General features: G+C 38.5%; 2 protein-coding genes and 1 long non-coding RNA gene across 7 annotated transcripts in view; 2 read left to right on the forward strand and 1 right to left on the reverse strand.

The window, feature by feature from the left end:
- stat5a (signal transducer and activator of transcription 5a) overlaps positions 1–7,701 on the forward strand; it is a 115,765-nt gene extending 108,064 nt beyond the window's left edge. For all 4 annotated transcript variants that reach the window (XM_048614450.1, XM_048614454.1, XM_048614453.1 and 1 more), the window contains 7 exons: positions 692–898; positions 1,975–2,069; positions 2,692–2,834; positions 3,229–3,384; positions 4,186–4,237; positions 5,900–6,007; positions 6,845–7,701. In XM_048614450.1, coding sequence (XP_048470407.1) covers positions 692–898; positions 1,975–2,069; positions 2,692–2,834; positions 3,229–3,384; positions 4,186–4,237; positions 5,900–6,007; positions 6,845–6,971 — 888 coding nt within the window. In that variant the 3' untranslated portion in view covers positions 6,972–7,701. The remainder of the gene's footprint in view (positions 1–691; positions 899–1,974; positions 2,070–2,691; positions 2,835–3,228; positions 3,385–4,185; positions 4,238–5,899; positions 6,008–6,844) is intronic.
- On the reverse strand, positions 3,386–20,119 carry LOC125486560. Its single transcript, XR_007265199.1, has 3 exons — positions 19,519–20,119; positions 12,735–12,808; positions 3,386–3,922 (listed from the first exon to the last, which is right to left on the reverse strand). It is a non-coding gene; the product is annotated as an uncharacterized LOC125486560 (long non-coding RNA).
- The window catches only part of ghdc (GH3 domain containing), a 33,439-nt gene continuing 27,971 nt past the window's right edge, over positions 19,540–25,007 (forward strand). Inside the window, exons 1-3 of one of the 2 annotated variants that reach the window (XM_048614455.1) lie at positions 19,585–19,650; positions 21,095–21,215; positions 22,217–22,699. In XM_048614455.1, coding sequence (XP_048470412.1) covers positions 22,217–22,699 — 483 coding nt within the window. In that variant the 5' untranslated portion in view covers positions 19,585–19,650; positions 21,095–21,215. Of the gene's footprint in view, positions 19,651–21,094; positions 21,216–22,216; positions 22,700–25,007 lie in introns of both variants that reach the window. The other variant, XM_020529372.2, reaches the window with a different exon arrangement.

The following is a 25,007-nucleotide window of genomic DNA, read 5'->3' on the forward strand; positions in this document are numbered from 1 at the left end:
TACCAATTTTGAAAGCTATATCCTAGTTTGTGACACCCATGGCTCTGAAACTGCCTTCCACTTAATTATTTTTCAATGCTTGTAACTAGAATGGTTTAACAGCAAAGGTGCTTCTCCCTCTTTTTATCAATAAGTGGCTTAATAATTTTTTGCTGAAACATTTATAGTGTTTTCATATTTTTGCTCCAATATTTTTGAATTTAAAAATGTCTCCCCGTAAAGAAACACAAATTATGTCAAGATTTATCATCTTATCAACTTTGACGTCAGAGTGCATGAGTGATTGAGGGTTGTAAGTTTGAATCTTCGTTTCACCTGTTGGACTTGGACACAATTGTAGTAAAATATTAGTAATTTTGACCTGGTAGTTAGGTACATCCTGTGGGGGATACAGCAATGATAAAACTGAGGAGTTACAGCTTGTATTGAAAAATGCCCTTCACTGGCTTACTACAGTGTCATTAGTAATGCTTTTGTTGTAACCTGTTTGCCTGAGCTGACCCTCAGTCAGCATACTGCACCGGGAGCTGCTTGAATTTCCTATTATACGTAATGTTTGGATACGTATATAAATTGGTTATTTACTGCTCCATCTTTGAAGCGTTTGAGGATTTATTGGGTAATAATGAAAAAAATTAAATTGATTTGAAATATTTTTATGTTCACACTACTTCTGTGTTTTCAATTTCAGGGTCGGGTACCATTTGTAGTTCCTGACAAAGTACTCTGGCCACAATTATGTGAAGCTCTCAACATGAAGTTCAAAGCAGAGGTTCAAAGTAACAGAGGATTGTCAGAAGAAAATCTTGTTTTCTTGGCTCAGAAAGCATTCAGTAGTTCAGCCATACATGCAGATGATTACAGTAATATGACCATCTCCTGGTCCCAGTTTAACAGGGTAAGATACTATTTGAGCATCCAACTGGGGATAAGCTATTGTACAATCTTTTTGTTTGCTTACAACTGTGACAGACTTGCCAAAACTAACATACAGCTCCAGAAAAGTTGACAATCAGAAGCCAGCGCTGATATGGGCCTATCAACTGTAGTTATACCAAAATGTAATAGACAGATGTATCTCAGCAGCATTTGTACTCAGCGTTTTAAGCGAGTGGAAAACTGTCAGAAAAATTGCAGTACCATCCTGCATGGTCTGCTGAGAAATTGAGGGTATTTATTGGAACTTCGTGTGTTGTGGACTCTTGGTTAGCTAAAATATTTGAGTGCAACAACCACATAAGTGGTAAATTAAAACGCCTCCTTTTCACAATGTCACATATCCACTCTTCTCTTTGACCTATGGTCAGTAAATGCTGGCAATTTCTTTTTGCCATGCTTGACTTTCACCATGCCTTATTTCAGTTCGGGGTTATATACTTTTTGCCCATGTGATTTCATGGTGATGGCCAACATTTATCTCTCAATCAACATCACGAAAGCAATCCATCTTGCCGTTATCAAATTGCTGATTGTGGAAAATATAAGCACAACAGCAAAAGTTGTGACACTTTAGAAGTACTTGATTGGTTTTCAATATCCAGAATGTGGACACTGTTAATAGTTCCTACTATCTCAAATAGTGTTGATGGCTGTGTGAAATATTGACATTTGGAATACATTATTTTTCCATAGTTCTTACTGCCTGTAACAAAAGAATTGTGGAGAAGATTCAGTACCTGCATTACTTTGTTGAAAGTAATCTTAACTGTATGTTGAATGGCTCTTGAGAATATCTGGTAAATTTGAGACTGGTTTAAAATAAATTAAATTGGCCCTTTATGTTTAGATTTTATTTTGCTGATGCCATTAAACTGCTGAAAATTGCCCACTACTCATTTCTGAAGGTGAAGGAATAAACATAATGAACAGGTGAATAAGATCATGCTAAAAATATCTTAGTAATAACTACTTCTGAAGCTTCATTTATTTTGTCATATAAGTATATGTGGTATTTCAAATTTTCCTTTCTTAAAGGAAAGTTTACCAGGTCGAAATTTCACATTCTGGCAATGGTTTGATGGAGTCATGGAGCTGACAAAAAAGCATCTAAAACCTCATTGGAATGATGGGTAATGTATTCTGGTTTCATTGTCTACAAAACTCACCATTATAAATGTTGTTCCTGTCACATATACATGTAACTGCATTTAAGTACTGAGCCAACAATTTGAAGTAGTACAAGCCAATTTATTGTAATGAGATTTTAAAAACTTATTTTTATCAGATGACTGCAAGCCTGCCACTACAGTCATTAGAAAGGAGCCCATCTATAGGATCGCTTGTTCAGGACAATGTGTAGCTTCCTTTGCAGCCCTAACTTCTCCAATTCATTCTCCAATATCTGCTGAATTAGTTAATAAGTCAGGAGAGAAAGTGACTCTGTAATAGTCTCAATCTTTGGAGGTGGCTAAATCAACCTTTTCCAAATCACCATGTATGATCCCTGCACAGGATCCATGTGGCACTATGGCTTGAGAATGAAGTGCTTCCAAGTATTTTCTACCTGAATATAGATGAAGAATAGGTAAATTGGGCAAAGTTTCAGAGGGTGCCATGTTACTGTAGGAATCAATGTTATCAGCAAGATGAGCTGAAAAGTGTTTGAATACTATTTTTTGTGACATAAATCATATTTTATTCCAAATGTATATAAACTGTAGTAATTTGAATGCATATCTGTGCTTAATGCAGGGCAATTTTGGGCTTTGTAAACAAGCAGCAGGCACAGGACATGCTGCTTTCCAAGCCAAATGGAACCTTCCTGCTGCGATTCAGTGACTCTGAAATTGGAGGGATTACAATAGCTTGGGGAGCAGATAATCCCAACAAAGCAGGTGTGGCCATAAGAAGGCATCTACTTCTTATTTCTGACTGTGGTACCTGTCACAGTATCAGTGGTTAAGAAAATTCCTTAATGACTCTTGCATACGTAATTGTACAAAGATTCTGTGTTTAAGGGGGAAAATGCCTAACATGTTATAATCTTTGATTATTACCATAGTATGGTGCCATTGGAAGATCTATGATTACTACAGCTTTCACAAAACTATCTGTATTTAACTCTGAAACATTTAAATGGCATAAATTTGTTTCAGTATGGTCCGTGTTGTATAAATATATTATTTATAAATTACATTGCTTGTACTTTTTACAAAAATACTTCTGATTTTCTGCTAAAACATAAATCAGCTGTTCAAGCTAATAATAAAACTGTTATATATTTTCTAGGCGAAAGAATGGTTTGGAATCTCATGCCATACACAACCAAAGATTTTTCAATTCGATCACTGGCAGATCGTATCAGCGATCTCAATCATTTGCTGTACTTGTATCCTGACAGACCCAAAGATGATGTGTTTTCCAAATACTATACACCACCATTATGTAAGTGTCATTTGTTTTAATGGTCATGAAAAGCTTCTGCAAAATTGATTGAAGTTACATAAATAATTTTTTTTTATCAAATGTAAATGGCTTGAATTCAAAATACAGAATGGCACCTGAGCATTTCGCTTATTTTGAATATTATTTAGTTTAGCAGTACATGCATTCTTTTTTTCACAAGAACTGTCCTGTTTTAGCCATAAATAAATAAGTCCAATTCATCTACCAAATCCATATAAATATTGTAGAATAGAGTTTACTACTTTGATATGGTACCTATGTTATATTACTGACCGAGCAGAAGGCTGTGCATGATAACTATGTTCGTATAATAACACCCTTATGGAGGCTTGAACCTGTTCCAATATTTGTCAGGGCTACACAGGCAACTTCACATGGGGGCTGGGGCGGGAGAGAAAGTAAGATGAATCGTTCTGTATCCTGTTTGATTACTCATGAGCAACTGTTTACCAAGTTTCATCAGTTGAGGCTGATGAGCAGATCATCTGCCTGCTTCTTAACCTTGTGATACGTGAACCTATAAAGGAAAAAGATGCTCATCAAATAACATAGTTGATGCAAAATGAAAATACTTCACAAAGTCTTTCGTTGTGCACTTTGGAACAATTACTTTTCAAATCCAGCAATCAGTTTACATTAAAGGTGAATCATCAGTGCATCTTCATTCTGCAACAAAGATTTATTTCAGCTGTCTTAATTCTAGAAATTATTAAAATCTGTGTTACGGTATATATGAATGAATGATGTAATAAAGTTAATTTTCTTTTTATTCCCAACTAGCAAAAGCAGTAGATGGGTATGTGAAACCACAGATCAAACAGGTAGTTCCGGAGTAAGTATTTTGTAGTGACATTTTATTGAAAATTGTTTTAATGAAACTTGTTTTAATTTTATTCTCTAATAATATACAAATTTTCTTGGATAATGGTGGATTCAGACAGGTTCCTCTGCATCAATTATTAATTTGAAATTGTTTCTGTTCAAGTATATTTTTACTGGTGAAGTAGGCAAAAAGCAAACTAGTCATGGATTACTTAGTAAATCTGCATCAGAAAGTCATGTCTTGTGATTGCAACTTGCTGTATTAATCTTTTAATTTCTGTAATACTTTGATTTAGTTAGTTTTCTACTTCATCCTACTTATAATTGTGTACTTGTGTGTCAAGAGAGCTTATAATGCATGGTAAGGCTAATAAGGAAAGGAAACAAAATGATTTTGTTTTCCCTATCATTTAATGAGATAGTGACAAGAGAAAATCCGTGGCCATTTTGGAGATCGTCCTGCCACTCATCGTGATACCATGTTCATTCCACTTAGTAATTTAGCTGATAATTTGACACTGATTTTCACAAAAGGAGAATAGAAAAATGTAGAAAACAGATAAAGTAGAAAAATATAATACAGGGATCATAATATCAGCATACATTTATTAACACAAAAATGTCTATGGAGAGAGTAATTTTGATTGTAATGTGGGATCTTTGCTATGATCTTCCCAGTACATCCCTAATTAAGGAACCTTGACATTGTAGCACGAAGACGGCATTTGGTATGCTTACTTTTATTGGTCAGTGCATTGAGTACAGGAGTTGGGAGGTCATGTTACAGCTGTACAGGACACCGGTTAGGCAACTTTTGCAATACTGTGTTCCGTTTTAGTCTCCCTGCAATAGGAAGGGTATTGTGAAACTTGAAAGGGTTCAGAAAAAATTTACAAGGATGTTGCTGGGGTTGGAGGGTTTGAGCTAAAGGGAGAGGCTGAATAGGCTGGGGCTATTTTCCCTGGAGTGTCGGAGGCTGAGGGGTGACCTTATAGAGGTATATAAAATCGTGAAAGGCATGGATAGGATAAATACAGTCTTTTCCCCAGGGTAGAAAAGCCCAAAACTAGAGGGCAGAGGTTTAAGGTGAGAGGGAAAATATTTAAAAGGGACCTAAGGAGCAACTTTTTCACGCAGAGGATGGTGTGTGTATGGAATGAGTTGCCAGAGGAAGTGGAGGCTGGTATGATTACAACATTTAAAAGGCTTCTGGGTGGATAAATGAGTAGAAAGGGTTTAGAGGGATATGAACCAAATGCTGGCAAATGGGACTAGATTAATCTAGGATATCTGGTCGGCATGGACGAGTTGAACCAAAGGGTCTGTTTCCATGCTGTACATCTCTATGACTCTTCAGTATCTCTGCTCTTGATAAGTAGGATATCAGAATTTAAGATGCTATGCCATTAGGTTGTGTGGAATTATATTGTTGAATTTGTATTGGAATTTCGGCAGTTATGTTTTAGACTTAGCAAGAACTGCAGATGCTGGAGTCAGAGATAACACCGCATAGAGTTGGAGGAACACAGCAGGCCAGGCAGCATCAGAGGAGCAGGAAGGTTGACGTTTCGGGTCGGGACCCTTCTTCAGAAATCCGTTATCTTGTGTACAATTTTTTTTTAAAAAAAGAAGCTGCTATTGCTGCTGAGAATTGAACTGTTTCTGTTTACAGATTTGCTACAGCATCATCTGATGCTACGTCATCGAGCAGTACCTATATGGAGCAAGCAGCATCACCTGCTGTTTGTCCGCCACCTCAGTATCCCCTCTATTCTCAAAAGTAAGCATTCCTGTCAGTTGTTAGTTATTTTGTTTGTGGCTTTTTAGTACAATTATTTCCCTCAATAGAGCAAGACGTTTTCCTATGAACAGATCTTTTCCTTCTATGGTCCAGTTGATCTATCTTTTACTGTGCTTCAAACAAGCCAAACTATCCCCACGGCTACTCCTTGCTTAATCCTCAAGTCTTTTTCATTTTTCCTCCCTTCTGTCATGCTTTCTTTGAGCTATGTCTAGCCATGAGTCTCTAATGTCTACTGTCATGACTCTATTTCCACTTGATCTTCATTCCATCTCCATCTTTAGCCACTGTCACGAGCTTGATCAATATTCACAACCATGGTGGCTTATTTTTGATCCTGAGCCAAATTCACCCTGGCCTGTCAAACAGGCTACCTTTACAACATTGCCCTTCTCCACCCCACTTCAATTTATTTGCTGCTGAAACCATGTTCCAGACCTTCAAAAACATGATTTCTGAAACTCTCCAGTTCTCTCTCTCTCTCCCTTTATGACCCTCTTACGATACTACATCTCGAATGAAACATTTTTTAACCCATCCTATTATCTTTGTTTGACTTAATCACTTTGATTACACTACTGTAAAACATCTTGGGATGCTTTTCTACCTTTAAAAAGCACTGTATTAATGTATGTTGACATTTTTTTGATACTGGATGTACAGAACAATGGAATGGTCTTTTTGAGCAGATTGCATTTGCAAAGATGCAGTCAGAAAGTACAATATCAATTACTGTTTTTTTCAGAGGTGAGACTTGTTTCATTATCCTGTTGATGAATTCAACGAATTTCTAATAATATTTCATTTTTTAATTAGCCCAGACAGTATGCTTGATCCTGAAGGGGATTTTGACCTAGATGATACAATGGATGTTGCCAGACATGTGGAGGAACTTCTGCGCAGGCCAATTGACAATCAATGGCTTCCTCATCAACCGACATGATTGACAATCCCCACCTCATAGAAATTATTGTTTCTTATGGTTTCATTCCATAAGTTGCTTCATTTCCAAATCATTCATAATGTGAAATGTTAATAATCCTTGTGAAGCTAATATTTTTGTGCATGTTGAAGCAACGCAAATGTTTTTAAATGTCTTGTTTGCTTGGAATAAGGCTGCAGTTTTGGAAACTGTGGATTATGGTTTTCTGTTGTACAAAATGCAAGTTGCTATTTGCTTGATTTTTTTTATTTACCCTTTGAGTTTCAGTTACTTTTTTTGGTAGATAACTGAGTACAGTTCTAATTTGTATTTTAGTCTGTTCTGTTTCACAAGTCAAATTGACAATTAAAACCCAATTTAAACACTGCCTTTACCAAGTCAGTCAGAGCTACTTCAGTTATGTATGGGTTCTACTACTTTAATCATTTGCTAGGATAGTTGTATTTTGTTGGAAATCGATTTTGTTTTTTGTTTGGCAACTTCAGTTGAACACTGGGTCATAAATTGGCACAGGCAAGCCACAATGACATTGATTTTACTCTTTAAGACAAGTTTAAACTCATCTTAAGTATTTGTGACATGTTCACATTGAGACATTTAGGAGGGATAGTTTATGATGTATATTTTTATATCCCGGAACCATTTGCTTGCATTGGTGGTTTCCAAGATCACTCTGAATTGAACATTTTAAAAAAAAAAAAAAAAAAAATGGAAAACACATTTGGCCTCTTATACAATCAGGACAGTTTTAGAGGAGGCTTGTTACATAGTTTAGGTTATGTATAAGAAGTGCATGTGTTTGGTGTGATATAGCTATCAAGATTTGTACTGAACATAATCAAGGCACTCTTAAGCTGACTAGTTTGTGTGTGTCAACATGTGCAAAACTGCCTCGTTGCCAAGATTTATTACACAACCAGTTACCTTAGGACTCTTAACTTATAAATTTTTAAATTTCTTATCCAAGTATCAGAAGAGAGACTCTGCACAGCAGCTACTATTTGGATCATGTAAGGGCAATGTTCTACACACAGGGCTACCAGGAAGAAAATACCTCTTGAATTAGTTTAATTGCCCTTGTGGCTACATTGAAGATTTGTCTTCAATCTCTGTCGTGATTTGCCAATATCTTGATAACCTCCCTTCTGACTGTGTGAAAAAGAATTTAAAGCATTTTGGCTTACAATAGATATAAATTGCAATGAGGAAAAATAGCCAGGCTTGTTTCTGAGATGCCTTAATAAGCTGTATTGGCTATTAATTGGTGCAGTAGAGGGTTGTATTAGAAATTTATTTATGCGGTGTTGGGTGTTACTGTGACTATACTTGATCCTAGCAGTACTGGGACATAGGTTGAACAAAACTTATTCCTTGATGCAGCAGAAATCTTTCAAAGGGACCACCCCTCTAGTAAATGGACAAAGGGAATTTTTTAAATCATTTTTTTGAACAACCACTAGACAATGTACAGAAATTGAAACGGTGTTCATTCTCTTAAAGGGGTGCCCACTCTGATTGCTATAATCCCTTCTTTAGGAATGTCATGTTCAGCCTAATAACCACAAACAAAAACGGGAGACAGGAAGCAATGCAGATGTTTACATTTTAAATTATCCAATGTACTTTCCCATAAAAATATAAAGTATTCTAACAGCTTATGCCCATTGCTTATTTGCTTTTTGTTTATATGCCCAGGTCTACTGAGATGTAACATTTTCTTTTATAGTTAGAGCATTTGGTTATCTTTAGTGTATCCTAACAAAAGGTCGGTGTATTGCTACTGCCAAACAATTTTTGCTAGTTCCAATATGTTTGTTGACCTGTACGTATATTGGAGAAAAAATTGTTTCTTCTTCAGGGCTCCTGCATCCAATAGACTTTTTGTCTCATTGTAATGCAAACAGGAGAAATTTAATTTCTATCCCTCTAAATTCTGAGAGGAATGCTTCCAGTATTTGATTATTTCTGAAACTAATACTTCATATTGCATCTCCCCTACTTTAGCTGTTGTTGGTTTATCTTTGCCATTAATAGAACATTCATCCTAAAAGCACTTAACCCAACTTTAAGAGCGACATTATGATGAATTAATTTCTGAAGCATGTTTTTAATGCATGAACTGATTTGGAAGCAGTCTTGTGCACTTTTCTGTAATGTTGGCCAGTATTAAAGAGCACATTTTTCCCTTTGTGTTAGAGTAAATGGCACAATGGACTTGTGTATATCAGGGTATGAATCTGCTGTAGATGTGGAAGCATCTCTTCCAAGCTATGAGTTCTACATTAGCTTACAGTCTCCACTCGGCTGAAAGGTATCAATCAATAATCACATAATTCAGTAGTGTCTTACAGAAGCTTTCAACATTGCTAGTCTATGAAGTGACTCTATGAAGTGCAGTACTGCACCTCTGAAATTGGAATTTTGATGCATTATTGGCATAGTGTAGGGAAAATTGTTAATGAATTTAATATTTACTGTCCCAGATCAATGACTCTTTTGAAGATCCCTTAGCAATTCAAATGTTATAATTTCTAGCCTTGAAAGAGTTGTCTGATTTAACTCTGTTTATTTCTGTGCCATAACTTTTTGATTGCTGTAGGTAGATTCTTGGCGAGCAAGGGAGTCAAAGGTCATTAGGAGTATGTGAGAATGCGGATTTGAGTCCACAGTCAGATCAGCCATGATCTTATTGAATAGTGGAACAGGGTCAAGGGACCGAATAGCCTACTCCTGCCTCTAATTTGTATATTTGTACCTAGGGTGGATTTATGATGCAGTCAGGTTTCGATCTCTTGCTTGTTCAAGCCAGTCATTGTGTGATTCAGCATTATAATGCAAATCTTTGTTAATTAGGCAACTCTCGCATATTGTTAAAAATTCTCCAATCTTGATTGGTTATCCAGTCCAAGCCCCACATATTATCACACTTTCTTCATTTGCTATGGGATTAAAATCCTGGAGCCCCTAATCCAATAGTATCATGATAGTATCTTCTCCATACAAACTGCAGCAGTTCAAGAAAGTTCACCATCATGTTACAAGCCACTAGAGATTTACAATAACTTCTTGCCTTGCTATTGATGTCCATACTGTTTTCATGAATACAACATTTTTCTCCTAATAATCAAGATTATTCCACATGCCAATACTTGGAACATGTACTGTTATTTCTCCACTATCAGAAGGGCCTAGGAGGACTTGTATGATGAGGGCTTGGCTTTTCGACCTCTACACACTTCTGTTGCTTACATCCTGATTCCAAATTTTTTTTGGGGGCTGTAAGGTAATTGTTTTACCCAGGAAAGCAGGGTTTTAGTTACATATGATAAACAGCATTTAATATAAAAAAAAATGGAGTACAGCAGCTTAGTCACTGAACTCCCAAAGAAGCACTTACCTTTACTTTTTGCCAAATAAAAAATCACAGTAAGCTCTAACTGGGGCATTTGACCAAATTGAACCTAATATTTGAGAAACATGAAAGAGTGATTGGCTTTGTCAGACAGTAAATGAATATTATATGTTTACCAAACATTGCAGTTTAGGTTTGGTCAGCAACTGAGGAGTATTTGAAGCATGACTATTTCAGTAGCAGAAGTAGAGGCAGTCTTCCTCTTAACTTGGTGTTGATTTCAAATAGCTCTTGCCTGTGTGAAGAATAACAACATCCTTTTGCATTTATGTAGTGCATTTTATGTAGTAAGTATCCTTAAATGCTTCACAGATATTGAAGAAAAACTTAGAGGAGATATGCAAAGGTAATTGCAAAGTTAACGCAGCCACTGGTGTTGGTACAATTAGCATCGGGTACAGCCCAGAATTTGTAGTCTGCAGAGATCCAAAGGGCTAATGGGGCTGAAAGAGACTACAAAGTGAAGGGACAAGGCCAGAGATTTGGAAACAAGGCTGCAAATCTTAAAGTTGAGGTTTTGCTTGGTTGGAAGCCAGTGCTAAATTGCAAGCACAGCAGAGATGGGTAAGGAGGGCATGATGCAAATTAGGTCATGGCAATAGAGTTCTAAAGGAGAGTTTTATGGAAGACATAACATGGGGCCTGACCAGCGATGTATTGGAATAAACAAGCACAGAAATAACAGGTGTGGATGAGGCATTCCGCAGTGGATAAGCTGAGGCAAGTTTGAAGACAGATTATGTTACTGAGGTGAAAATGAATACTTTGTGGTTGAATGTGTGGTAGGAAGATCATCTTGGGTCAAATAGAGCACCAAAGTTACAAATCGTGTGGTTCAGTTTTAGACTGTTGCCAAGGAGATGGATGGAGTTAGCAATATTTAAGTGACATGGAAGGTGCAATTACCTACCTCTGTATTCGTTGTCTTTTTCAAAGTATAATATCCTGAATAATCCACGATCACTTCTTGATTTTTTTAAGCTTTTATATTTTAGTCACTTTATGATCAGTGAGTGTTGTTCTGAGATGTACGTGCTGGAAGCTGGGGTCAGGTAGGGGTGTATGATTCAAATTCTAAGAAACAAAATTGATTTCTCCCGAGCCAATAAGGATTGTGGAACTACTTAATCTCAATGAAAGATGCTATAAAATTTGATTTAAGAATAAGATTCCATAAAACTAATCTGAGAAGACTTGAACCACACTCTCTGCTGATTTTAAGCTTATTGTTTGTGGTCTAAGGTATGAAAAATAAGATGAAGCTCCTAATGGTACCGGCAACCATTGCTGAAAGGCCTTCTGATATTAGCTGAGAAAGTAATTGGCTTTGGTGTGACTTTGAATAGCCACTATTTCTAAGGTGTCATGGAGCAAGTCCAAACACATGATTGTGATTTGTCCAGTCGTCGTTCATGGAAGGTATACAAGTAAGTTGACCCCAGTATATTACCATACAATGTCCCAAATGGGTGTAAACAATGGTTCATGCTCCAATTGTTTTCTTATAAGATATTATTCAGTAAGTTGACATACAGATAAGTTGAACTCAACTTCATAATTTACTTAAATGCACATATTCAGTTTTCCCTAATTTCACTGCCCTTAATGTCAGAGAACGTGAAACCAACTGGTCAAAAATAAACCAGATACAATAGCTAAGTGCAAGGTTATAACAGTGGGAGGACCTTGACTGATGCATTCCTGTGTGAACTTAAAGTGACAAGTATACTGCATATTTCATTTGGGCTTGCAATTGTGAAAGTACTTTTAATAATGTGAAAGACCCCTGAATATGAAGAAAGTAGAGGATAATTACACCTTCAATGAATTTCAATTTACCCCACTTATTACTAACTTGAAATGATCTAATTGTGTTTTATTTGGGAGAAAAAGGAACAATTTATTCTCTTTATCCAATTTTAGTAATACCAAGCAAAAGCAATATTTTTAATTGGACACCTGACTTCTGTTGTATTTGTTTTTCATTGTGCTTATGCAATGTACACCATAAAACAGTAAAGAATTAACGGTGATGATTTATGGTTCATCTTCACTAAGTTCATAATGCCATCATTTCAGTTCATTTTTACTGTGCTTTCATCAATTTTGTTACAAAAGAACTATTGTAATAACATAAATAAACGTTTACAATCTAAAAGTTCATTTAAATTGGATAGAATGTATGTCTGTTAATAGGTTTTACCCAGTAAATTTATTTATTTATTAACTACCTCTTTGTTTGAAAGCTTCTCTCCTCAACACACACTAGGTTAACGAGGCTTCGATCACAGCAAAATGTGTAACAGAAACTTTCCTTTTATTGATATAGGTTTGACATTTTGGGTAGTTACCTCTGGTTAGACATGTTCCTAGAGTGATCACATGATTTTCTGCCTGCAACAACTGCTCTGCCATGTCCATATTCCTGGAACACAATCAGCAATTGGAAAATAAAATTGACTCTGTTACCAATTTGATGAATGCTAGCTGTCAGTCAAGCAGCTGTTCTCTCTCCTGTCCAATTTTTTCTAATTGTAAGGAAAATGGTTCAAGTAATTTTTAATGCTATTTTTTTCTCCCAAACCCTGATTTTACTCCAGGATTGCTTACAGCAGTGTCCTGACAATTCATCTTCAATCCCTAAAAGAAAACTGAAAAGCTGATGTACTAATTAGAAACACATTCAAACAAAGATTTTTCACAAAATACAATAGAGTCTTAGAGCTTTACATACTGGCCATCAAGCACATCTCTGCTGTAGTCCTATTTTGCAAGCACTTGGCCCGTGGCCTTGTATGCTGTGGCACTTCAAATGATCATCTAAATATTGTGATAGTTCATACCTCTGCCACCCTTTCAAGCAATCAGTTCCAGATACTCACCACCCTCCCTATAAAAAATAAATTATTTCTTAAATCCCTTTTAAACTACCTGCCTTTTACTTTACTTTAAATCCTCACCTCCAGGTTACTGATCTCTTTATCAAGGGAAAGGTTTCTTCCTATCTTCCCTATCTATGCCCCTCAATTTTGTATACTTCTGTCAGATTCCACCCTCCGCCTTCTCTAAGAAAAATATCCCCAGCATATCTGGTCTCTTCAAAGCTGAAATCATCTGGTCCAGGCAACATCCTGGTGAAGCTCCTCTGAACCATCTCTGTAGCAATCACATCCTTCCTACAGCTTGGCAACCAGAACTTCACACCGTACTCCAACTATGGCCTAACTAATGTCTTGTACAGCTCCCTCATAACCTCCCTGCCCTTGTATTCAATGCCTTGACTAATGTTGACAAGTGTCCCATGTGTTGCCTTCACCATCTTATCCACCTGTCCTGTTGTCTTCAATGATCTATGAACTCAGCCTATGTACTTCCTAAGGTTCTACCATTCGTCATATACTCCCTTTCTTGTCATTCATCCAAAAATGCATCACCTAACACTTTTCAGGGTAAATTCCATTTGTTATTATTCTGACTATCTGATCAACATGTTTCCTCTTCGCTATCTACCGTAACCACATGTCTGTGGCATTTGCGAAGCTGATCAAACCTCCTATATTCATGTCTACTAAATCATTAACGTTAACTAAAAACAACAGGGGACACAGGACCCTGAGAACCCTGTGTTGCGCCATGACATACAGGCTTCAAATCACAAAAACCTTTTAGTATCACTCTCTCGCTTCTGCCATCAAGCCAGTTTTGGATCTGATGTGCCAAATTGCTTAGAAACCCATTCGCTGTTAATACCTTGAGCAGTTTTCCATTTGAGACCTTGTTAAAACCCTTACCAAAGTCTCTAGACTGCATTGATTGTACTTCCCTCATCCACATCTTGTCATCACGTCAAAAAAAAACTCGATCACATCTGTCAGACATAATCTCCCCGTCAAGACCACACGTATCTTGATTAATCCGTGCTATCCAAGTGGAGATTAATTCCGTTCCTCAATTCATCCAAAAGTTTTTCTACCACTAATGTCAGGTTTACTGGTGTGTTGTTCCCTGGTTTATCCCTACTACCCTTCTTGAATGATAATTATGTTTTCATTTCAAGTGAACCTGCACTGTTGGCATCACTCTGCATCAACTACCGGCTCTCGGTCCAATTGGGCTCAATGATTCCCATCAGAGACAGCTGATTTGCAATGCCAGCAGTACGGGCTCAATTCCAGTGCTAGCTGAGGATACCATTAAGGTCTTCCTTCTGAACCCCACCTGAGGTGTGATGACCCTCTGGTTAAACCACCATCAGTCATCTCTTTCTAATGCGATCAGTCCTATGGTCCTCTGGGACTATCGCGACTTTACGTACCTTGAATATTTAGCTGCCCTCCTATCCTCTGGTATTTCCCCATTGTCCAGAGAGGATTTGAAAATTAATGTCAGGTCTTCTGTAGTCCACAGCAGCCTCGGATACATCTCATCTGGGCCTGTGTATGTCTCTGAATTTAAGCCCACTAAAACTGCTAATACATCCTCCCACTCAATTATAAGTTGTTCATGTATATCACCATTCTCTTCCCTGACTTCTATGACTTACAAATTCTTCCCTATTGTGAATATAGATGTAGAGTACTCATTTAAAACCTCATCTGTGCCTTGCTGCTCCACCCACGGTTTGCCACTCTGGGCATTACTTTCCCCAGTTATCATCTTATCCCTAATAAACTTATGACTTTGGATTTTCCTCTATTTTACCCACCAGTGATTTTTCATGTTCTTTGTTTGCTTTCCTAGTTTCCTTTTAAGTAGCCTCCTGCACTTTCTATACACCTCCAGGGTTTCTGTTCTAAGCCCTTGGTATCTACCATAAGCATCCCGTTTTTTTTCTTTATTCAATCATGTACAATCCTCAATATCCAGACTTCTCTGGAATTTTGGTCCCACTCTTCACCTTTGCAGGAGTATGTTGGCCTTGTGCCATCACTTTTCCCATTTCGTACAAGTGAGCTGCTCCCAGTCTAATATCCTGTAGTGCAATGTATAAGCAATCATTGAAACCAAGCCAACTGTGACATTTAAATGTGAACAAGGTGGAGAATGTATCTGAGGGATATTAGAGTATCAAAATTGGGTATCTAACCTCACTTTTTATGGTTATTTCGTCTTTCAAATGCTTCAATATTCAAAAATTTTAACTGCTTGGAAATATTGTAGTTTTGTGAATAGCAAGATCTCTTGGACCCACTGAGACAAATAACTAGTTTTGGTTGATGAGAGAAATGATGGCCTGTTGGACAGGCAGGTGTAGTTTTGATTTAATGTCTTTTCTCTAACAATAGCTCCTTTTTGTTATCGTATTGGAAAATTAACCTAGTTTGAGAGAGAACTATCATCCAAGTAAAACCAGTCAGTTTGCTTAGAAACATGATATTAAAGTACTGTGCTCAAGTTGTTAACTATAGAAGTGTATTTTTACTGCATATGAGGCACCTTGGGATATTTCATTCTTCAAAACATAAGTAATTGTGCAACCAATTAAATGGTTTTAAGATGTTGTTGCTGTTGGAGACATCAAGATTAATTAAGATCCTACAAACAGATGATGTTTTATTGATAGTTGAGGGATAAGGGTTAGCAAACAGACTAGATACTGTTCCTTAATTTGCTTCAAAATGGTTCACTTGAGAGTGCAGGCATGGCCTTGTTTTAAAATCTTGTCCAAAAGTTGATTCCGCTACCCCCTCCTCATACTGCAGCACTCACTCTTCTGCACTGGACTGTCATGTTAGATTGTACACTGAAATCTCCAAAACTGTGTTTTATTCCACAACTTTTCACTCGGTGAGAATCTGTCATTGAGTCATGGTTGTTTGGTGGTATTGTCGGTATTTGTGCAGACCTCAAGCCAATCAAAAATAAGTTTTTGGGTTGTTTGTAAATTTTAACTACCAGATCAATCACCAATTATCTTTTTTTAAAGGTTTTGTTTATAACTGCTGTATCAAAATTTTTAATGTGAATTCCAATATCAAGTGTTAATCGTTGTAACAACTTCCACCATGGCATTTAGTTGGTGCTGTGATAGGAATTTCAGTGTTAATCTTATTGCTATCCTGTTATTACCAGATGGGGCAGCTGAACATCTCCATTTCTTTATAAATAGAATCCTACCACACAGAATTAGACTACTCAGCTCATTGTGCCTGTGCAAGCTCTTTGAAAGAGCTACCAACTGGTCCCACTTGCTGTTTTAGCCTTGTGTAGGCTGTAACTCAGCTGATAGCAAACTTGCAAATGAATCAGGAAGTTCAGGGTTCAAGTTCCATTTCAGGACTTGAGCACAAATCGAGGCTGACACTCCAGAGCAGTCCTGGGGGGTGTTGCACCATCATGAGGATGAGGCATTGAACCAAAGACCCATCTGTCTGCTTAGCTGATGTAATAGACAGCATTATTTTGAAAATGAACAGGTGAATTATTCTTGGTAAGCTGACCAATATTTACTCTCAACATCACAGACAGACTATTTGGTCATTATCACATCACTGTTTGTGGGAGTTTACTGAATTAAAATTAACTGCTTTGCTGCCTGCTTTATAACAGTTCACTTCAAATAGCATGTCTGGTGGTCATAAGCATTATGTAAATACATGCTTTTCATAGCCTTGCACAATTTTCTTTTTAAAATCGTTGTGAACAATGCGGAGTGAGAATCAACAGGTATTTCCTGTTGTCAATCTCAATCACACTGGTTCAAAGATCATAAAACAAGTGAAAAGGTAAGGAAACATCATTTAAAAATAAGGAAAGTGATCTTGTTCTGCAGGGACCAACTCCTGTATAGTAGATATCTGTTAGTTTTGGGCTTCCCATGACTATATCATTACTCCAGAAACAAAACTTTATAAAGACTATGTACAGATGTAAGTAGTAATTAGCAGATAATATTCATTCATCATTGATTTGCAGATGATGAACCTCTTCCTTATAGGGGAACAGCTGGGGAAAGCCCAGGGCTGATTCACAATAGCCAGGGATTAGTTATCCCAAAACCTATGCAGGTAACTGGCTAAAAACACAGGTTACTAACAGAACAGCAATCTTTCAATTGCTTGTTGAAACACTGCTAATCTATTTAGAAGGACATTGTGTAATGACTTAAACAGGAAAATAGTACATGCCTCAAAGAATTAAATTGACTGGTCAGTGGTGAAAACTTGCTTAGAATATAGTGGACACAACTGTCCCATGATAGTACAGTGGGATTTCTGTGAAGGTGGCCCTTCTGGAAACAATGTCCACAGCAGGCTAGGGGTAGGGGGAACCAGATGCTCCTGAGTGTGGGCTGGAAGAGGAAGTTAGACAAAAGTCGTGAGAGAGGGCGGCAGCAATAAGCTGGATCCTACAATTCATCTGTTTTGTTATGGTAAAACCCAAGGCCGTGAATAGAACAGATTGAAGCCTCTGAGCACTCTGGGAGCTTCAAAGGAAAATTTCAAGAAGGTGTAAAGCTGATGGAGCATAGACAGACTTCGTGGACAGCACCTCCGAGACTGACAAGCCTTGAGTGAGGAAAATTCTTTTTTGTGTATGGACAACAAGACAATCTGGTTCGTGGTCACAAGGAATTGTCAACAGAAACTCCTCTAACTGAACTCTGGTAACCCAGCTGGTTAAAGATTTAAAAGTTTAGCTGTTGACAGTATCTGCATGATCTGGAGTGTCAGTCTTGGATCCCTTATAAATAGTTTCTGACTTGAACCTTTCTGTTAATGTTTGTAAAACTAATGCAAGTGGAATAAAGGATCCCTGTTTTATAATGTGTGGTCTGTTTGAATTTCCTATTACAATAGAATATTCCAACTAATTGAAAATATAAGCTTAACTGAGTTTGATCTTTCATCAGTTAATACATTGTCGGAGCCATTATAGACACACTATCCTATTTTTTTCTTTCCCTTGTCCAAGGGTGCAGTTGTCATTAAATAACTGAAATAGAAAATGTTTTTAGTGGGATGGATTTAGGATCAGGAATTTCAGAAGCATTTTCATGAATAGCATAACTTACGGTACAGCCATGCCATTGCCTAAAAACACCACAGCATTTCTGAAGAAGGGTCCAGACCCGAAACGTCAGCTTTCCTACTTCTCTGATGCTGCTTGGCCTGCTGTGGTCATCCAGCTCTACACCTTGTGATCTCATACCCTCTAATGTAATGGTATGACCAAGTTTGGAAGCAACTTCACACCTTTTACAAACCACTGAAGCTAAGCATGAAATCCTGGACATAGATGTTAAGATTTCTACCAAACTATTTGTAATTGTCAATCCCAAAGTTTCACCTTGTTTAAAAAGTTATACTTGTATTGCATCTTTAACCTAATGAAAAACCACAAGGTACCCCTCGGGAGTATTTTAAAGCAAAATTTGTCACTGAGCCACAGAAGCTGATGTTTGACTAGAAGCCTGGGCAAATTAGGTTTTTAAGAGGCATGTTACAAATTCTACTGCAAGTGAACAAGGTTTCTTTTCCTCCGGTGCAGGTACAGGATATAATATTAAAACTGGGAAAAGTGGATGGGATGTGGGTGGAGAGTGATACATGAAGAGATCAAAGCTGTTGTTTGATGGTACTGATACTGAGTGGGTGTGACTGTAGGTTAGAAAATATACAGTCAAGGATGGATAAAGGCAATAATCTCACGGTCAAATAGACATTAAATCAACAAAGTCGTTGGCTATGAGGGCTGAGGTCAGCAAGCAATTGAGGTATTTTGATGAGAAAACGTATGGTGGTTAAGGTGGGGTGGTGTAAATCATTAAAAAGTGATAACAAAAGCTTGAATGCCAATGTGATTGGGTGCTAGAGAAGCTAACGTCCTCACTAACCCTTTCTTTGATTCTTTATACTATTTTTATTAAATTAATGTGAATAAGTGCAAAGTTCCAAAATGGTTCGGTAGAGACTTTACAGAGAAAAAGTGGAATTAGACATTCCCTATTTGAGTTTCAATTCATGTGCAACAACAAAAAAAAAGGCATTTTTAATCATGAAAAGAAGCTATTTGCTGTCCCTTTAAGGTATCGAGGTGGGGGGCGGGGTTTGTCTTGAAATTTGACAGGCCATCGTTATAGTTTGGCAGAAAGACTTCAGATTGTGGTCTTCCCCCAGTACTGTCCTCACTAACCTCGACAAGAACTGCCAGTATGGTTGAGACTCAGCTGTTTGCAGTGAGCTGGCTCCGCCTGAGGTCTGTAACGTCAGCGCGCTGAGTACGGGCTGGCTGTGCCGCTGCTGCTGTGGCTAAGGGCGGAAGAAGGTGAGTGAGCGCTTTTCCTTCTAATAGTGGCGAAACCAGAGGCAGGGCCAGCCCGGCAAACTGGAAGGGCCGCTCCTGATTCAGCTACTTTTCTGTTCTCCTTGAACAGTCAGAAAGTCACATCTTCCGATTGGTTCGGGCCCACGACATTTGTTGCATTATAGTTGCAACTGTAGCAGTTATTATTGTAACAAACAAAGTGCGACAAGCTTTCACAACAAATCGAAATTCTAGGAAGATTATAAATAATCTGCAATAACTGTGAAATCGTCTAACAATGTCACATGATGCTCCAAAACTTCAGTTTCAGTCATAAATCTCCGTAACAATTGGAAACCAGTCCAATTTCCTGGAATTTTTCTTTAGATGTTCCGCGCCCACAATTGTTTAGCGACGTTAGTTCTACTTCCGATTGATAGCTTTGGTTTTTGGACAAGTTTAGTTCCAGAACATACCGCTTTGTAATGGTAGCCCAATTATAATATTTGAAAACCCAGAATGCTATGAGTGTCGCAATAAATTTGCACACTGCCGCTGAAGTGGTTTACTGCAGATGTCATCTCTGTTTTGTTAGGACAGATTTTCCTTTCTTCTTGGACAAACATCAGCGATTTCGACATTTTGTACTCCTCAATATGCAAAAGGAAGACACCACCCGAATTATACATTTTTTAAAAAAAGTTGCATTTCTTACAAAGTTTGGTCACCTGCCCTGTGTTCTCAATTGCCAAACTTATCAACTGAGGATGTTCTCTTTGTTCAAGATGTGCTAATAGCAATGTGAAGAACACGAGCAGGGCAATTGAGGTTGTAGGCTGTGTCAGTCCAAACCTAAATTGTTTCTGTTGAGGGGGTTTTGGTTGATTTATCATTGCTCAGAGGGAAAAACTAATTTAAAAAAATCAGTAATACTTGGAGGTGGATATACTGGTCATACTGGACCTCCGTTGTTTTGAAATGTACCAGACCAGTATATATCACTCAGCAGTTTTACTATTTCCTCTTAGGGTGTTTGAAATATGGGTGTCATTAGCAAGCTAAGGTAAATGAGCATTCTGCAAAATCCTTGTTGGCTGTCACATTTGTAATTAGCCCTATGGACAATGTACAGCTTTTAGGGATATGGAGCAGGTATATTGGTCATACATCAACCTTGATCTCATTGAATGGTGGAACAGACTCAAGGGGCTAAATGGCATACCCCTTTTCCGATATTACGATGCTGTTTTAGAGAGAAATGTGATTTGTATTTCTGAAAGGTCACTGGAACCGAAGTGTTAACACTCCACAGTTGCTGCCAGACTCGCTGAATTTCTTAAGCAATTTGTTTTTGTTTCAGATCTTCAGCATCCACAGTTCTTTGTTTTATTTTAATGCAGTTTGTACTTATTGTTTGCATCAAATTGCCTTCACTTGGCTAACTCCTTGTCCTTATTGTGAACAGTAATCATCAACAGTGCTGTTTCTTTCGAAGACCAATGAAATGTCGATAAAATGGAGCAGCAGGTTAAAAAGTAATAGATGGAACTCGTCCTGAATGACAGTGTGGGATGCATTTTTGACAAGTAAAGAATATCCTGTTACTTGACTCTGACTCAGTGCTGTGCAAAGAGCGATTGTAGCTTTTCAGGACGTTTAGGGCAGTACCTAGGTTGACCAGGCTGTTTAATTTTAGAAAATAGATCCAATTGAAATCTAAATGTGATCACAGTGTATGGAATGTAAAACTACAGTTTGAATACTAGGTACAGAGTTCTGCGATATAGAGCAGGAAGAATATTGGTGTTTTAGCAAATGTAAAGCATAGGTTCAAGAGGATGTATAGAGAAGTAAAACTTGCAAAGTAAGATTTGATTTTAAAAAAGTCCATTATAACAGTTCGTTTCATGGGGTGATATGAAAGAAGTGTTTAAAATTGTGAAAGAATGCCCTTCAAAGTAGACCGTTTACAGTCGCTTAGGTGTCAAAATGAGAAGTGACAGCTGTGAGACTTAGGGGAAAAAAGGATTAGAGCAAGGTACACAGAGGTTAAATGCTGTCATAGACTGGAGGGACCAATTGGACAATTTATGTGTCATAAGCTGTTATGTACTTTTTTTCTTTGCTCTCAAAAGCATTGACTTTGTTAGAGCCTGGCCCTTGCCTGAATGGTGTTTAATTATCTGTGGGCTTGACAGCAAATGATTGATGGCTGTTAGATTATGAAAGGCATCATATTTGAGCTGGAGCCTGGACATGCCTATTTTCCTGCAGAGGTTGTTGTTAGAGGGCAACATTAGAAATCTCGAATGTCTTCTAATCTGTACGGTTCAGTGATCCATGTAATGGCTTTACCCACTGGATTATTCAGGAAGTTAAGAATTGATATTGGTGGAGGGAATACGTCACGTGCATGATGTTTAATATTCTGTTCATATATATGCTTTTTTCCAAAAGAAATGTTTTCATTAGCACTCCTATTTGTGTAAAATTGTAATGTTACTCACTAGGAAGTAACATTTGGAATTATGTGACTTAATGTATGCTGAAGTTGCTGTCCGTTTATTTTTTTTTCATCTATTGACAGATGCTTTTCATTGCTGCCTTTATCTTTGGGGTGCCTACTGTGTGGTTGCTGGTGTTGCTTTGCTGTGATATCTGCAACAGGTCAAAGGGTCAAAAAAGATCGTTCTTCAGTCTTCTGAGCCATTACCTGATTCACAGGGCTGCAAGTTTCCAGAGTGTTTTGCAGCGACAGAGACTTGAACAGAACACCAAGAACATTCTGCATGTGCAGCAAAGCACTCTTCAGCACAGGATCCGCAGGAACAGAAATACTGAGTATGGCAAGTTGTACCAATTCTCTAAAATCACGGATCGTGAGACATTTCGTAATCTTCACCCACTGACACGTTATGTCCATTATAAAGAATACATTGAGCGAATTAGCAAAGGGGAAGAAAATGTGCTGATTTCAGAGAGGCCAAGTATCCTGTCTAGGACATCAGGAACTTCAGGCTCTTATGCCACATTGCTGAACACAAGGGAGACAATGAACGATTTCCATCAGGTATTGATATGGTGTATTACGTGAAGTATCTTTGTGTATGATGTCTGACTCAACCAAAAAACTAACTTGAGCTTTTTCCTGGAACAAAAACAGAAGTTGCTGGAAAAGCTCAGCGGGTCTGGCAGCATCTATGAAGAAAAAATCAGAGTTAATGTTTCAAGTCTACAGTTTTTTTCGGTTTTTACTAAACGTCAGTGGCTGCGTATGTGCTTGTGTGTGTGCACATATATCTGTAAAGTCCCACTTTGTGGAGCATCTACGCTCAATTCGTGACAAACGACAACACCTCCCAGAAGCGAACCATTTCAACTCTCCCTCCCACTCCTTGGACGACATGTCCATCCTAGGCCGCCTCCAGTGCCACAACGATGCCACCCGAAGGCTGAAGGAACAGCACCCTGCAGCCCAATGGTCTCAATGTGGACTTCACAAGCTTCAAAATCTCCCCACTCCCGACCTCATCCCAAGATCAGCCCAGCTCGTCCTCGCCTCCCTGCCCTGTCCGTCTTTTCTCCCACCTATCTGCTCCTCCCTCCCCACTGACCAACCCACATCCCAATCCCTACCTACACTCACCTTTACTAGCTCCATCCCCGCCTCCTTGACCTGTCCGTCTTCTCTCCACCTATCTGCTCCTCTATCCACCTTCTATCATCGCCTCCCCCTCTCTCTATTTATTTCAAAGTCCTCTTCCCCTTCTCCATTTCTGAATAAGGGTCCAGACCCGAAACGTCAGCTTTCCCGCTCCTCTGCTGCCTGGTCTGCTGTGTTCATCCAGCTCTACACCTTGTTATCTCAGACTCAGCATCAGCGGTTCCTACTATCTCTCTATAAAGTTTACCTTTTTACTGCTATGTTTTCATACGATATCTCTTCCCATTAGAAGGTGAACACTGAAGACCCTTGAAGCACAGGCCCAGCTCAGAGAGGAAGCAGTCACTTGAGCAGGTTACCCGAGAGAAACTGGTAACCTCAAAAACAAAGGGGTCGATAACCTCATGTGAAAAGCTGGGGAATGCTGGTTGAAGGGAGGGGGTGGAGATTGCCAGAAAAAGTTAGAGTAGGCAACATAATAGCCCAGATTTTGCATTTGGAATGACACTGAGCACTCGCAGCACTCACTTAACAGCACTCACTGTTATTCTTGAGTAAATCTGGTTCAAACTAGATTGATGTGGTCATACAGCATGGAAACAGACCTTTTGGTCCAACTCATCCATGCCGACTAGATATCCTAAATAAATCTAGTCTCATTTGCCAGCATTTGGCCCATATCCCTCTAAACCCTTCCTATTCATATACCCATTCAGATACCTTTTAAATGTTGCAATTGTACCAGCCTCCACCACTTCCTCTGGCAGCTCATTCCATACATGCACCACCCTCTGTGTGAAAAAGTTGTCCCTTAGGCCACTTTTTAAAATCTTTCCCCTCTCACCTTAAACCTGTGCACTCTGGTTGTGGACTCTGCTACCCTGGAGAAAGGACCTTGACTATTCACCCTATTTATGCCCCTCATGATTTTATAAACCTCTACAAGGTCACCCCTCAGTGTCCAATACTCCAGGGAAAATAGCCCCAGCCTATTCAGCCTCTCCCTGTAGCTCAAACCCTCCAACATCCTTGTAAATCTTTTCCGAACCCTTTCAAATTTCACGACGTCCTTCCTATAGCAGGGAGGCCAGAATTGAATGCAGTATTCTGAAAGTGGCCGAACCAATGCCTTGTCCAGCCACAGTATGACCTCCCAACACCTATACTCGATGCACTGTCCAATAAAGGTAAGCGTACCAAACGCCTCCTTCACTATCCTATCTAGCTGCAACTCCACCTTAAAGGAGCAATGAACCTGCACTCCAAAGTCCCTTTGCTTAGCAACACTCCCCAGGATCTTACCATTAAGTGTACGAGTCATGCTCTCATGTGCCTTTCCAAAGTGCAGCACCTCACATTTATCTAAATTAAACTTCACCTGCCACTCCTCGGTCCACCGGCCCATCCGATATAGGTCCCATTGTACTAGAAGGAATATTTGACTTGTTTCACAGGTTGGACATCCACATGACATTTGGGTTATAGTACATGAAATGAATTAATCCATGAGGGAAAAAAGAAACCCATTCTGAGCATGCCTCCTAACTCTGCATACTGGGCACAGCAGTGTATCAGTGTGTCAAATTCATTGTCTTTCCTCTTTCTTCAGCATAGCAAGGACTCTGTATGCCTATAAGTATGTGTTTGTGTGGCTTCAGTACATCTAGAACTTAGATAGAACATAGAACATTACAGCGCAGTACAGGCCCTTCGG

This window comes from Rhincodon typus, chromosome 30, assembly GCF_021869965.1.
Source record: "Rhincodon typus isolate 14 chromosome 30, sRhiTyp1.1, whole genome shotgun sequence".
NCBI classification, from domain to species: domain Eukaryota; kingdom Metazoa; phylum Chordata; class Chondrichthyes; order Orectolobiformes; family Rhincodontidae; genus Rhincodon; species Rhincodon typus.